At 54.9% G+C, this 12,382-nt stretch overlaps 1 protein-coding gene across 1 annotated transcript; it reads right to left on the bottom strand.

Moving 5' to 3' along the window:
* Nucleotides 1-762: 762 nt before the first annotated feature.
* SCAMP5 (secretory carrier membrane protein 5) lies at nucleotides 763-9,091 on the bottom strand. The gene is made up of 7 exons (XM_054215456.1): nucleotides 8,994-9,091; nucleotides 7,348-7,423; nucleotides 6,904-7,032; nucleotides 4,754-4,910; nucleotides 3,947-4,048; nucleotides 3,482-3,599; nucleotides 763-3,359 (listed from the first exon to the last, which is right to left on the bottom strand). The coding sequence occupies exons 2-7, from the start codon at nucleotides 7,352-7,354 to the stop codon at nucleotides 3,165-3,167; spliced, it is 708 nt and encodes a 235-aa protein (XP_054071431.1). The 5' UTR covers nucleotides 7,355-7,423; nucleotides 8,994-9,091; the 3' UTR covers nucleotides 763-3,164.
* Between the last annotated feature and the right edge of the window lie 3,291 nt (nucleotides 9,092-12,382).

The following is a 12,382-nucleotide window of genomic DNA, read 5'->3' as shown; positions in this document are numbered from 1 at the left end:
CCAGACCAGGTTGCTCCAAGCCCCGTCCAACCTGGCCTTGAACCCCTCCAGGGATGGGGCAGCTGCAGCTTCTCTGGGCAACCTGGGCCAAGGGCTCACCACCCTCACAATAAGGAATTTCCTCCTAATATCTCATCTAAATCTCCCCTCCTTCAGTTTACAACTGTTCCCCCTTGTCCCATGGCTCCCCTCCCTGATCCAGAGTCCCTCCCCAACTTTCCTGGAGCCCCTTTAAGGACTGGAAGATCTCCCTGGAGCCTTCTCTTCCCCAGGCTGAACCCCCCCAACTCTCTCAGCCTGTCCTCACAGCAGAGGGGGTCCAGCCCTCGGAACATCTTCATGGCCTCCAACAGGTCCGTGTCCTCCTTGTGCTGAGAAAACTGTTTAAGGGAGGATCCTAGCTCAGGCAAGGTTTTAGAGGTGTCAGAAGGCAACAGAAAACTTGCTGCTAGGGAAAAAGCCTGTGTAGGGGAAGAGGGTAGAGAAAAGGGGTGTCTGATGGGTGCAGGGCTATTGTCTGCTCCTGCATCCCCACAAGAGGTGGTGGGCAGCTCCCAGTGATGGATGAGCCCAGCAGGGCATTATAGACCGTGAGTGAAACCTTTCCTACAGGATTCAGGGCAGCCGCAGAGAGCTGGCAGGCAGAAAGTGGGTTAGAGGACCGGTTGTTTATTGTCTGATGCAGGAGCACGGCAGATCTGGGGCAGCATGTGGTGTGTGCTTCCCAGCTATAGATTAAAAGTGGCCGCTCTGGGCGTCCCTCTTAACATTGGCAGCTGCAAATCAGCAGCAAGAAAGGCAAGAGGGCTCTGTGTCACCAGCTGCGAGACGTGGAAAGCAATGGGGAGACCTCAGTAAAACCCCAGGCGTGTGCTAGAAACATCCAAGCATCCGCTCTCCTGCCCCGTGGGCTTCAGCAGCACCATGCCTCGGTCACAACCTAAAGCGGTCACAGATTCAAAACAAGCGCAGCTATGGTATCCTGCCCGGCTTGCGCTGGCAGGTCAGGAAGGCTGAAGCTGGAGGGGCAGGTTTCAGCAGTCAGCACTCGCACTTGCCCATTCAGGAGACACACCGGAGAGGAGGGTTAGATGCTGAAGCAATGTCTGTTAGTTGTAGCTCATTACAGTTATTATTTATGCATCTTATTGGAAATGCAAAAGGTGAAGTCACTTAATTCATTGTTTCTCAGACATGGATGACAGAGCACGTGATTTGGCATAGTCAGTTTTAGGCTAGCTATAAATGAATTGCACAATATTTAAACCTGATTAAGTACATAATAGGCTCAGCAAATGATTACTTTTCTCCTTACATTTTATACATATATATACACACACGCACACACAGACAGGCATTTTATCATTAGCTGCATTTTAGTCTTGTCAAGAGACGACTGCCTACTGCAGAATGACTGAAGTGATACCCTTAAAAAGGAAACTATTCTTGGGGGGCTTTGCTGAAAAAGAGAAGTTCCTCTTTGGGGTGATTCTCGCGGGTAGGAGTCACAGACAAGTAGAGAGGGAGAGGGGACAGGGGTGAGGGGTTGGGAACACGCACAGCTCTGGCTAGCTGTGGCACGAGCGGTGGCACGCTGAGCTCTTTGCCTGCAGCGGGCAGGAGATATTTGAGCCAAGGAGCCAGACTGGACTCTGGGCTGCTTTTTCTAGGCCTTGGAGAAAAATTTGGCTTATTTAAAGTGCATTTAGAGTCAGAAAAGCATCTCTGAGAAGGAGCTTTCCTTACTCCTGCCCTGCAGCATTCATCAGCTCCCCATTTATGAACCAATCTTTTCCAGGGTCTGCCAGTCACCGTCCCCAGCTGACAGACCCCAAGAGTTCAGCTGCCTCCCGCTAAGGTGCAAGATCATTATTTAAAGCCTGACCCCTCCCTAACTAGGGAGGGATTTGGGGCTGACAGGAGCAGGGATTTCTGCACTGGGAAAATACACAGCCACGCTTCACCGCGCTGTTTAGAAGCGCAAGCAAGCGGGAATCCTTCCCACCAGCCTGGAGGTTTCCTAAAGAGCCTTAAGTTAGCGTGTGCCTCAAAAAGCTAACGGGGACAAATCTTGGTCTCGCTCTTTCCATGGTCAGTGATAACTGGTTGTATGTGCTTGCATACGGGGTGGCAAGGTTTGACCCAGAGCCTTGCCCAAGAATAGGTCCTCTGAGAAACACTCTGCCAGTTTTATAGCTGCTTTTCGAAACGGAAGCCTTTAAAAAACAGACTCGGGATGCAGAATCTGGAACAGGATGGTTGTATCCCGCAGGGAAAACCTGTCCTTGCTCCCCAACACACACGCAAACACACACACAGCGCGCCGGGGCTCCTGCCCGCACTTGCGCACGAATACTGGTCTGCCACATCAAAATGTGAACTACTCATGTACAACACCACACCGAGAAAAATTGTAGATCCTGAGCCAGGGTGTAGATTAAGAATCTCTTGGCTTCCAGCATATCAACAGCAAGATTTAGGATTTCTTTTTTTTTCTTTTTCCCTTTTTTCCCCCCCTTTTCTTTTTTTCTTTTTTTTTTTTTTTAAATGCTAAATCAGTCAGCCACCTGCTAGTAAAAAAGCAAAAGAAAAGGGAGAATTCCCAGGATTGCTTGCCCTTGCTGAGACGGTGGCGAGTGGCTGGACTCTACCAACTGAAAGAGAAAACTCACACGCGTCAGAAACCTGTGGTTCAGCGCTTTTTCCAGGAGGGGAGGTGGGTGCTGGTTGCTGTTTTTATCTTTCCCTTTGAGGGGAGGTGAGGTGGAGGGGGGGGGACGGCGCTTTTGGCTGATGTAGTTCTAACATACACCTATCACCACAGTAATTAAAAAACCACCACCATACACTATTTCACAGGGAAAAAAGAAGACAATGTGAACCTACACTTACTACCACGCACAACAAGAGCCCTGCAGGTCAACTCATGGCCTCTTCAAAACGGAAAATAAAAGAGAAAAGAAGAGCTCAAGACGATAACGGGGGCAGGGGGGGAAATAAAAAAAAAAATCCAAAATTATCTTGTTACAAAGAACAGGAAAAGAAGAACCATTATGGTACACTCCGACTCTCCGAAATAGCTGCAGAAACTCGGCTCAGCTTTTCTTCTCCTCCTCCTCCCTTTCCCCCCCCAGCTCTTTCGCCCGAGGACAGAGTCCTGCTGCTCACATCTCGTTGGAGTAGGTGTAGTTGGGGGTGGCCGAGTACTGCGTCTCGTGCTGCATCATGGCCCCCTGCGCCGCCCCCATGGCCGCGTTCTGTGCTGCCTGCTGCACATGGGGGTTCTTCCAGGCCCCCGTGGTCCACTCCTCCTGGGCTTTGCTGAAGCTCCCTCCGCTCCCCCGGTAGAACTTATGCACCTGGAGCAGGTTGAAAAGTGAAAAATCCTGAGGTACTGAGCGGCTGCAGCTCGCTCTGAGACCCCAGGGTAGCAGCAAGGGCTCCCTGAAGCAATGCAGCCCCCCGCTTTCTCCTCCCCTACCATAGTGAGAGCAATGAAGGAGAAGACCGCCATCCCCGTGAACAGGACGGTGGGGATCAGCATCACCACGGCGGACCCCACATTGGTCCCGAAGAAGGAAATTGCTGCAATCCAGCCGCTGCAAAGGAGATGAAAACAAGCGTTCAGCAGCCTGGGGCTTTCCCGCCAGGCTCTGCTCATCCCTCCCCCACAACCCTCCCAGCTCCTCAAACCATCTTCACAGAATCACAGAATTATAGGGGTTAGAAGGGACCTTTGGAGACCATCTAGTCCAACCCCCCTGCCAAAGCAGGTTCACCTAGAGCAGACTGGACAGGAACGCATCCAGGTGGGTTTGGAATATCTCCAGAGAAGAGAAATTCTCTCTTCCCCAAAAAGAGAAGCTGCTGAAGCACTGAGGATGTTAAACCACCTGTTCAGCGGCAACCGTCCTTGCACGCAATACGGGAACACCATCTTCCTTACCAGACGCCCCAGCCAGGGATTCCCACCGCCTGGATAATGCTGATCACCAGCTGGGCCATGAAGGTGAAGAAGAAGGCCATGAAGCTGAAGGAACTGTCTGTCCTGCAAGAGAAGGCTTGGGGTCACTCCCTACGCCTCCGTCCCTGCTGCACCGCAAGGGAAGGGATCCCGCACCTTAAACCCTTTCAGGGTCACAGAAGCAGCTGTGGATTAGCGAGAGGGTGGTGAGAAGCAGAGCAAAACTATAGGCAAGGGGAAAAAAAAAACTGCCAGAGGCTGAAGCTGGTGAATGAAGGGGCACCTGGGAAAGCCATGGGGCACCAGACCCTTCCCCCGACTCAGCCAGCTCTGAGGGCATCCGTGTTTGGACACAGCTCTCCGTAGGGCTCAGCCTTCCTGCGCGGGGAAGAAATACACCCCCAGTTTTCTAGATCTGGGGATACCGCACTGGGGATTGACCTCAGCGGCACAGGTAAGCAATATAAGCGCCTCAAGGGCTCATGGAAAAATACAAAAGAAGCCTCAAGGATGGATGGAAGGGAGGGAAAGCTGGCACCGCAGCTGCATCCTGACACTGCGCAGAGGGTGTCTTTATATCACATGTTTGGGGGTTTGGCCCTCGGGAAATCCCAAACACCCTTGCTTTGGAGGTTAGGAAGTAAAGCTAAAGGGCTGGACAGGAAGAGCAGAAATTCCCCCAAATACCCAGGCAACGTCCCAAGCTAAGCGCTAACCGTTTAGGAAGGAAAACAAACAACAACAAAAAAAAAAGACCACGAGAAGCCAGGCTGGGGTGTGACCACTTACTTGAAAGCTTTGTAAATAGGTCTAAACCAGCAGACATAGGAGCAGGGCGTAAAGAGAATGAGCCAGAGAATTGCCAGTCCAAAATTAACAGCTCCGCCGCCTCCAATCAGCCATGCGAGGCAGCCAACGAGATTCACCGCCAAGGTGATGCTGTTCACTGCAAACACACACACACACACACACAGAAGGAGCAGAGTAGCGCGTACGCAAGGACACGAGAGACCCCGACCCCAGGGATGCCCACGTGGGGCTGGCCACCGGTGGGTTGGGCCAGCAGTGTGTTACCCTAGCCGGATTTCCCTTAACTTCACTTAAACTAAGCTGGACGAGTCTCAGCAGGAAAAAAAAAAATATTACATATATCACTCGGAGTTGTAATGACTTAAGCAGGTCCAGGGCTCGTGGGGCTCTGAGGATGGGAAAGAGCCGTATTGTCCCACTGCCATCAACCCGGGGCACGTTTTCATCAACGGAAGGAAACTGGAGGAATTGAAGTGAAGCTTTTTCCCCTCACCTCCAGCCACAGCTTCACCGAAGAGGCTTGTGGAAGAGTTCCCCGAGCTAACGCCCCCTTGAGCCGAGTCCTCAACTCCTGTCCCCGCCTCACTAGTTCACACTGGGGTGGCATGTTTGCTTCTCCCACCCCTGCTCAGGGTTACGTGACACAAGGGCTATTACTACGAAGCCTGGCTTAGCAGACACAGGACAAAGCAGAGAAGGCTCATCTGCATTCTGACGCCTCCAATTTTTGAGAATGATTCATTATTCCCAACGAGAATTAAAACCCTCCCACTGTCGCCCGCAAGAGAGCTGCAGCTGGCAAGAAAGGGAGCTCAGTTGGCCAGGCTGAGTGGGCGCTCACTGCTCCCTAAAGCCCCCAAGGACACTGAGGGGACCTTTCAGCCTCTCTGCGCTTGTGTCTGGCTGGGTGTCTGCGGCGGAGTTGGGGAGAAAACAATCCAGACAGGAGCTCCAGAGACAGAAACCAGCAGGCAGGCGATTGGCTTCGGGGAGCTGGCGCTGTGGGAGAGGCTGGAGCAAGAACTGAGCTCTGTTAAATTAAGCAGAGCAAGAACAGCCAGATTGAGATGGGGAGGGGGATTTAACACCCTCAAGACAGCTTCCTTAGGGAAGCACAACGGTTTTTTCCTCCCCCTTCACAGAAAAGCTACGCTAAACCTCCCAACGTGACAGGGGAAGTTATCCCAGGGTCACCTTCCCCATGGGATGCGGTCCCCGCAAGCCGGAGCAAGGTACTGCCCCGGGGGTGCCAGCCTGGCACCGTGCCAAAAGCAGAACCGCCCCGACCTCTGTGGTGCCAGCTCAGCTCCTCATAACGTGTCCCCAAGCTCAGGGCACTTCCTGGGCACTGATATGCATCCAAAGTTCAGGGAAAACGCCTGATTAAGGAACCAAGTTCTTCTAAAAAGAAATAAAAAACGATGGTGCCAGCTCGCCCTGAGCTGCACGCACGCATTCCCAGGGTGCAACCTATCCCTCCAGTTCTTCTCCCCACCCGGGGTTGTTAAGGAAGAGAGAGACCCATGTGAGTTTTAAGAGTTAGAAGACGTTTAGAAGCTCTGTTAGCACAGCATGGCATACAGAGGCATGCAAGAGGAACAGGCAAGACCCAGCTTTGGGTGAGAAGCCCTGGGCTCCTCTGTTTTGGGGAGCAGGAACCCAGTCCAAGCGGCACCTCAGCCTTGGGCCGCCACCGAAGGGCTCACAAGGAGCTCGGGGTGGCAGAGCTTCCCCAGCCTGGCTGGCCAAGAAAGCCAGCAGAGGCTTGGCAGCTCTCCGGTAGGGCAAGGCCAGCAGCCGAGCGAGACAGAGAGGGGAGTAAATCCTTCGGCAGAAGGAAATGTGGGTGCTGAGCCATCTCCTCCTCGCAGCGGAACATCAAGGTCACCACTGATGGCCCTCAGCCAGCTGCACACATCCACCTAGGAGGCTTGGAAGGGCTGAAGCCCATGAGATGCTGCAGCCCTCATCCCATCCCCAAGGGGTTTTGGAGGAGACACCAAGGCCTGGAGGGGCAGAAGGACTTCCCCCGATCTCCCTCTGCACTTTCAGCTGGTGACTTCCAGAGGAGCAGCCTTCGGTGAGGCAAAGGTAAACCCACCCAAGCCTTTCCCCGCCCAGGGACTCACACATCCAGAGGTAGTAAAGCCGCTTGGCCATGGTCCGGTGCTGCGGCGGGATCTCCGCATCGAAGTCCTGGTAGAAACATGGTTTCAAGGGGATGAACTTGGGCAGGGGAGGGAAGTTGTTTGCTTTTTCTGCAAGAAAAAGTTTCACCAGCATTAGGGACTGCACGGAGCTGAATGCAAATCAAGAGGCTTCCTAATTATTCTCGTTCGGCCCCAAGAATTGATGAGTTTCCCGCAGAAATTAAGGATTTCCTCTTACAGCCACCAGCAGCCCACCCACACGCATGGAGACGAATTTAGCTCTCGCTGACCACGTGGATCCTGCCAGCATGGACACACGCCACACCACTGGGGACTAACGAGGTGACGTTATGGCCAGTAAAGCCCCAAATGGGCTCCAAAGGCAAGTGGCAGCCCAGCCAGAGACACGGCCCCCCCCAGTACCTGCCATGCCTGCACGGGCTCAGCCTCTCTGTTCCACAGGAAAAGCAGAGAAAAAAACCTGGGAGCTTTATCAAAGCTGGAAGAAAACGAGAGAAAAAGAGATGTGAAGTGGTCAGGTCCTTCCCCAAAGAGCTTTCACCTTCCCACCACTCCGGAACAGCTTGAGGGCAGCATCCTAACAGGGCAGGTCACTTTATTTGTGCCAACACTTTCCTCTACGGTATTCGCACGTCCCGGTTTACCGCCCACACCTGGCTGGAGGCAGGATAAATCCCAGCTCCTCTGGCCTGGGGCTTATGCACTGGTTAAGGCGGAAGATTAAGAGAAGATCCAGTGATGTGGGGCAGGGCGCAGGCTTAACCTCCCACCCCCGACTGACCTACATGCAGCCCCGGGAGAGGGGCTGGGCTCTGAAATCCTCAAGTTTGTTACCTGGCCCAAAAAACAATTTTTTTTTTTTTTTATTTTTCTTTCTACAAAGAGCCTCTCCTCCAGCACAGGGACCGGCATCGCAGCTCCCTGCACATCCTCTGCGAGCATGAGCTAGAAATCAGGCCAAAAGGGAACGGGGAAATCAGCTGAAAATATCAGCTGGAAAAAAGAAAATAAATCAGTGGCGATCGTTACTAATGAGTCACTTGAGTGCTGGCTTAACGATTACTCATTTTGACGCCTTGCGGGGCATCTTGCAGGTGGGAGCTCAGCATCCCAGGACGGTCCCAGACCACGCCAGGCTCAGCCTCGTCCCACCCATAAAAATTCATCAAAATTAAAGCAAAAATGAAGCATGAGGGCAGCCGCTCTGCATATCTCCACCTGACAGCAGCTCTTGCTGTCTCAGGCAGAGGAATGGCAGCAGCCAACACATTTCTCATGACTCAGGGTGCTGGTGGTCAGTGTTTCAGAGGAGAAGGGAGGGTTTTTGGGGGGTGTCCGCCAGCGGCAGCCCCTACAACAATCACCCAGTGCCAAAAATACCGGCCAGGCAAAGCAAACCCGTCTCCTGGCATCCGACAGCAGCCCACGGCCAACTCCATCGCTATAAATACGAGCTGACGTCTCCCTGCCATGACGGAAGCCAACGGCGATGCACCGGGGGTGTCGTGTCCCCCTCCCAGCACGTGTAACACAGGGCCAAGCATGCCCTCCGCCCCGACGCCTGCCCCGGCGCTGCAAAAACCAGGTGCTTTTGAAAAATTTGGGTGTTTTTAGCAAAGCTGATGGGGGGTGTTGCAAACTGGGGGGGGTAGGCTTTTGCAACGTGACCCTCTGGCGATCACACCGTGTGCCGGGGGTGCCAGCCCCGGGGGGTGAGGTGGGGGGTGGGGTAGGTCTCCACGGCCGAAGGGCCGCGTACCCCACGCACCCCCCCATCCCATCGCCCCCCCCCCATTCCATCGCACCCCACCACCACCAAGCCGGGAGGGGACCTCCCCTCAGCGGCCCGGCTAGGGGAGGACGGCGCCTTGCCCCGCCTCAGTTCCCGGCGACAGCACCCACGCGGGGGCGGGCGGCCCCGCAGGCGCCCCCACGCCGCGCACCCCCCCCCGGAGCAGGGTGCAGAGGGATGGGGGGGCTGTGCAAAGGGCTGTCGCCCACCCTCAGGGGGAGCATCCCCCCTCCTCTCCCACGGCCCCGGGACTCACCGGCGTGGCGTCGCGTGACCCGTCCCGGTCCCGTCCCGCGGCGGGTGGCGGCGGCCGCGCGCCCGCTTGGCGCTGCCTCCTGCCGCAGCGGGCCAAAGTCTCGCGAGACTACGGGTGCCGCTGCCGCCGGGCCGACTACAGGGGACAGCCCCGAGATCTCGCGAGAGCAGCAGCAGCCGCCGCCGCTGTCCAGGGTCCTGCTGCCGCCGGCGGGGAGGGGCGGGGCCGGCGGGAGGGGGCGGGGCCACGATGGGGTCGGGGGGCTCTAGGGGGTGGGGGGGGCTCTATGAGGCAGGGGTGCAGGAATCCCTAGCTGGGGCAGAGCAAACCCCACCTTGGGCATGGGTATGGTAACCTCCATGTGGATAGGAGGAAGACCCTCTATTGTCCGGGAGAGACCCTCTATAGGCCAGGGAGATGCTCTATAGGCCAGGAGAGACCCTCTATAGGGCAGGGAGATGCTTTATGGGGCAGGAGAGACCCTCTATGGGCCAGGAGGGACCCTCTATAGGGCAGGGAGATGCTCTGTGGGGCAGGAGAGACCCTCTATGGCCCAGGAGGGACCCTCTATAGGGCAGGGAGATGCTCTATGAGGTAAAGGAAACCCTCTATGGGCCAGGAAAGACCCTCTATAGGGCAGGGAGACCCTCTATGAGGTAAAGGAGACCCTCTATAGGGCAGGGAGATGCTCTATGGGGCAGGGAGACCCTCTATAGGGCAGGGAGATGCTCTATGGGCCAGGAGGGACCCTCTATAGGGCAGGGAGATCCTCCATGGGACAGGGGATACCCTCTGTGGGGCAGAGAAGACCCTCTATGGTACAGGAAGATGCTCTATGGGGCAGATCCTGGCCAAGAAGGCAGGCAGGCCGGCCTGGGTCTGCGCAGGCTGCCTGTGCCCAGGAGGCTCTGGGGAGCCTGCAGGTCCCACCAGCAGGACAAAATTTAGGGGACCCCACAGCCTGCTACGCTTCATGCCAGGGTGCCGCAGGGCCAGCACCTGCCCACACTGCCCTGCTCTCACCCCTGTGTCACAGCTGTCACATTGTCCTCACAGATCTACACAGGGTTTGGGGACTATTACAACTTTTTAAGTGACCTTATTCATCTTTTATTCAAGGACTAGGGAGCAGCAGCAGCAGGTAATGCAAAAAAATCCTATGTTACTTTTTTGAGAGTAGGAAGTTTCCTGCTGTCCCAGCAGGTCGGAAGCCGCTGTCCCCATCACCCTGCCTGGGTTCCCACTGTGGTCTGCTCCTTGCAGTAATTCACGGTTTGCAGGGAAGGCAGAGGCTGTGCTGATTGCACTCACCAACAGCACGCCGGTTGGGAGGCAAAGGGCAGGGGAAGGGACTGGACTGACTCACAGGCAGGCTGGGACAGGGACAAAGAGCTCTGAAAGGGGACATAAAACTCAAATCAGCTTGAGGACTCCAAGCAACGCAGGGAGGAGGACTCCGTAGGCAGTGTCTCTTATCCTCAGTGTCATCGCAAAGAGCGCTGTGTGGACTCCTTGGACCTCCCTCAGTGCTTGTATATTGGTGCCGTGTCATGAAACTGGCTTTATTTAACAACGAAATTGTCCTCCCTTCCTGGTGTCCAACCTGAAGCACACCAGCATGCTTTACTGGGCACGGAGGGTCAGCGAGGACAACGTCCCATCACGGGAAGGTGTGAAGAGCAGGGCAGGGAAGCAACTAAATCTTTCTTTACACCAGCAAGCCCTGGTCACCAGCCACCCCTGGCAGATGAACAGCATTGCTCTGCGGGTATGCCAGGAAAGAAACGCGGCAGAAACAGGGAAAACACCTGTTTCACAGATGGTAAAATGAAGGGGAGCAGGAAAATCAGCATCCCACAGATGACCCCATACCTGAAGACCCAGCTGTCCACTCCAAGCACCTTCTGGGCCTCGGACCCTGAGCTGCTGTGCCCTGCAGAGAGTGGGACCCCTGTACATCCAGCTCCATCCCATGTGCAGCAGCAGGAGAGCAAGGGCAGGACCACCAGCAGCAAGAGGAGAAGGGCACGTGGTTGTGGATCCCCACTCTCGCTCACACGTGAGACACCTCATGGGGGTGCTCCAAGACCTGGAGTGCTGCGCTGGCTCTGCCCGCACCCTGCGGCCATCCCTGCTAGCACTGAGAACCCTGGCAATTTGGGGCCGGCCACTGACCCAGCCCCGCTCCCTGTGGAGGATTTCTTGGCAGCTCAGTCCCAATTTCACCAGCTGCCAGATACCCATCTTGGGCACAGGACCACGGGAACAGCTTTACGTCCCTTATTTCTTGTCTCTTGAGCTTTCTCTCATCTGGGTTTGCTCCCTACCTGCTTCTTTGCCTGCCCCAGGTCCCCCAGCACCTTCCCATCTCATTGAGACTTTGGGGATGGCCACCAGCGGAGCTGCTGCTTGCCCTCAGCGCCACCACGTTTCCATCTGCCTGTAGGCTTTACGAGAAGAGATATTCAGAAAACAAACGGATGTGTGCGAGCTGACACGGGCAGGACGCAGGAACAACCACAAACCCATGGATGGAACGCATAGAACCAATTTAATCTCAATACCTCACTGAATCTCCAAAGCAGCACCTGGGCAGAGGCGTGCAAGCAGGGGGGACAGGCACCGCAGAGGGAGAGAGTCCTTGTTACAAGAGAGCTCAGGCTTGCTGTTCTCACCTGTATTTCAGGGGTTGAAGCAGGTACAGTTTTTCACTGTGCTTTGATCTTCTTCAAGAGCAGGGCAGGAATCTCAGGCGTGTTCAGTAAATTGCCCCTGAGTCCATCACATTCTCTGAGCGCAGCTGTTTGATTTGTTGAGTGCATAAGACTAAACAACAATTAGCGTGATAGATGTGTTTTCCCACACCCCACGTGCAAGTCATTCGAGTGTGTTTACAGTCCTCCTTGCCAATATTCTCTTACTTCCATGTAGACACGTGCTCCCCTTGCTCATGGCGGGGTGTCTGGAGAGCCAAGGGGACAACACACAGTCAGGATAAAAGCTTTGCTACCCAGGGCCCATCCCACACTACCTGAAAAGGGCAGGATACTCAGGTTCAACCAAGAATCCAGCTCAACTACCAAGCCAACAGGTTCAGAACCAAGCCATGATGTCCCTCTAAAGGGCAGGTCTAAGGCTTGGTCAAATCCACTGGTACAGAGCTGCAGGGAGCAGACACAACATAGCTCAGATGAAGGGTAAAACCCTTGGGCTGAGCTTAAATGGAGCTCCTGGGGCACAGGCAGGGTGTGGGTGGGGGTCCCAGGTGGGGCTGCTCAGGACCATTAAGGTTTATAAATGCCCTTAGGGCCCTTCTAGTGTCCCTCCCTGTTGTGCTGCAGCTTTGCATGTTTGTTTGTTGTTTTTTTCTTTCTGTTTTCTTTTACTGC

This window comes from Rissa tridactyla, chromosome 9 (assembly GCF_028500815.1).
Source record: "Rissa tridactyla isolate bRisTri1 chromosome 9, bRisTri1.patW.cur.20221130, whole genome shotgun sequence".
Lineage (NCBI taxonomy): Eukaryota > Metazoa > Chordata > Aves > Charadriiformes > Laridae > Rissa > Rissa tridactyla.
The sequence above is the reverse complement of the archived record's forward strand: the minus strand, read 5'-3'. Positions and strand labels throughout refer to the sequence as shown.

Coding starts and splice junctions, on each gene's coding strand:
- SCAMP5 (XM_054215456.1), bottom strand. Junction 3,600..3,946: donor ATCCCTGGCTGGGGCGTCTG/GTAAGGAAGATG, acceptor TCTCCTTTGCAG/CGGCTGGATTGCAGCAATTT. Junction 3,360..3,481: donor CCTTCATTGCTCTCACTATG/GTAGGGGAGGAG, acceptor AACCTGCTCCAG/GTGCATAAGTTCTACCGGGG.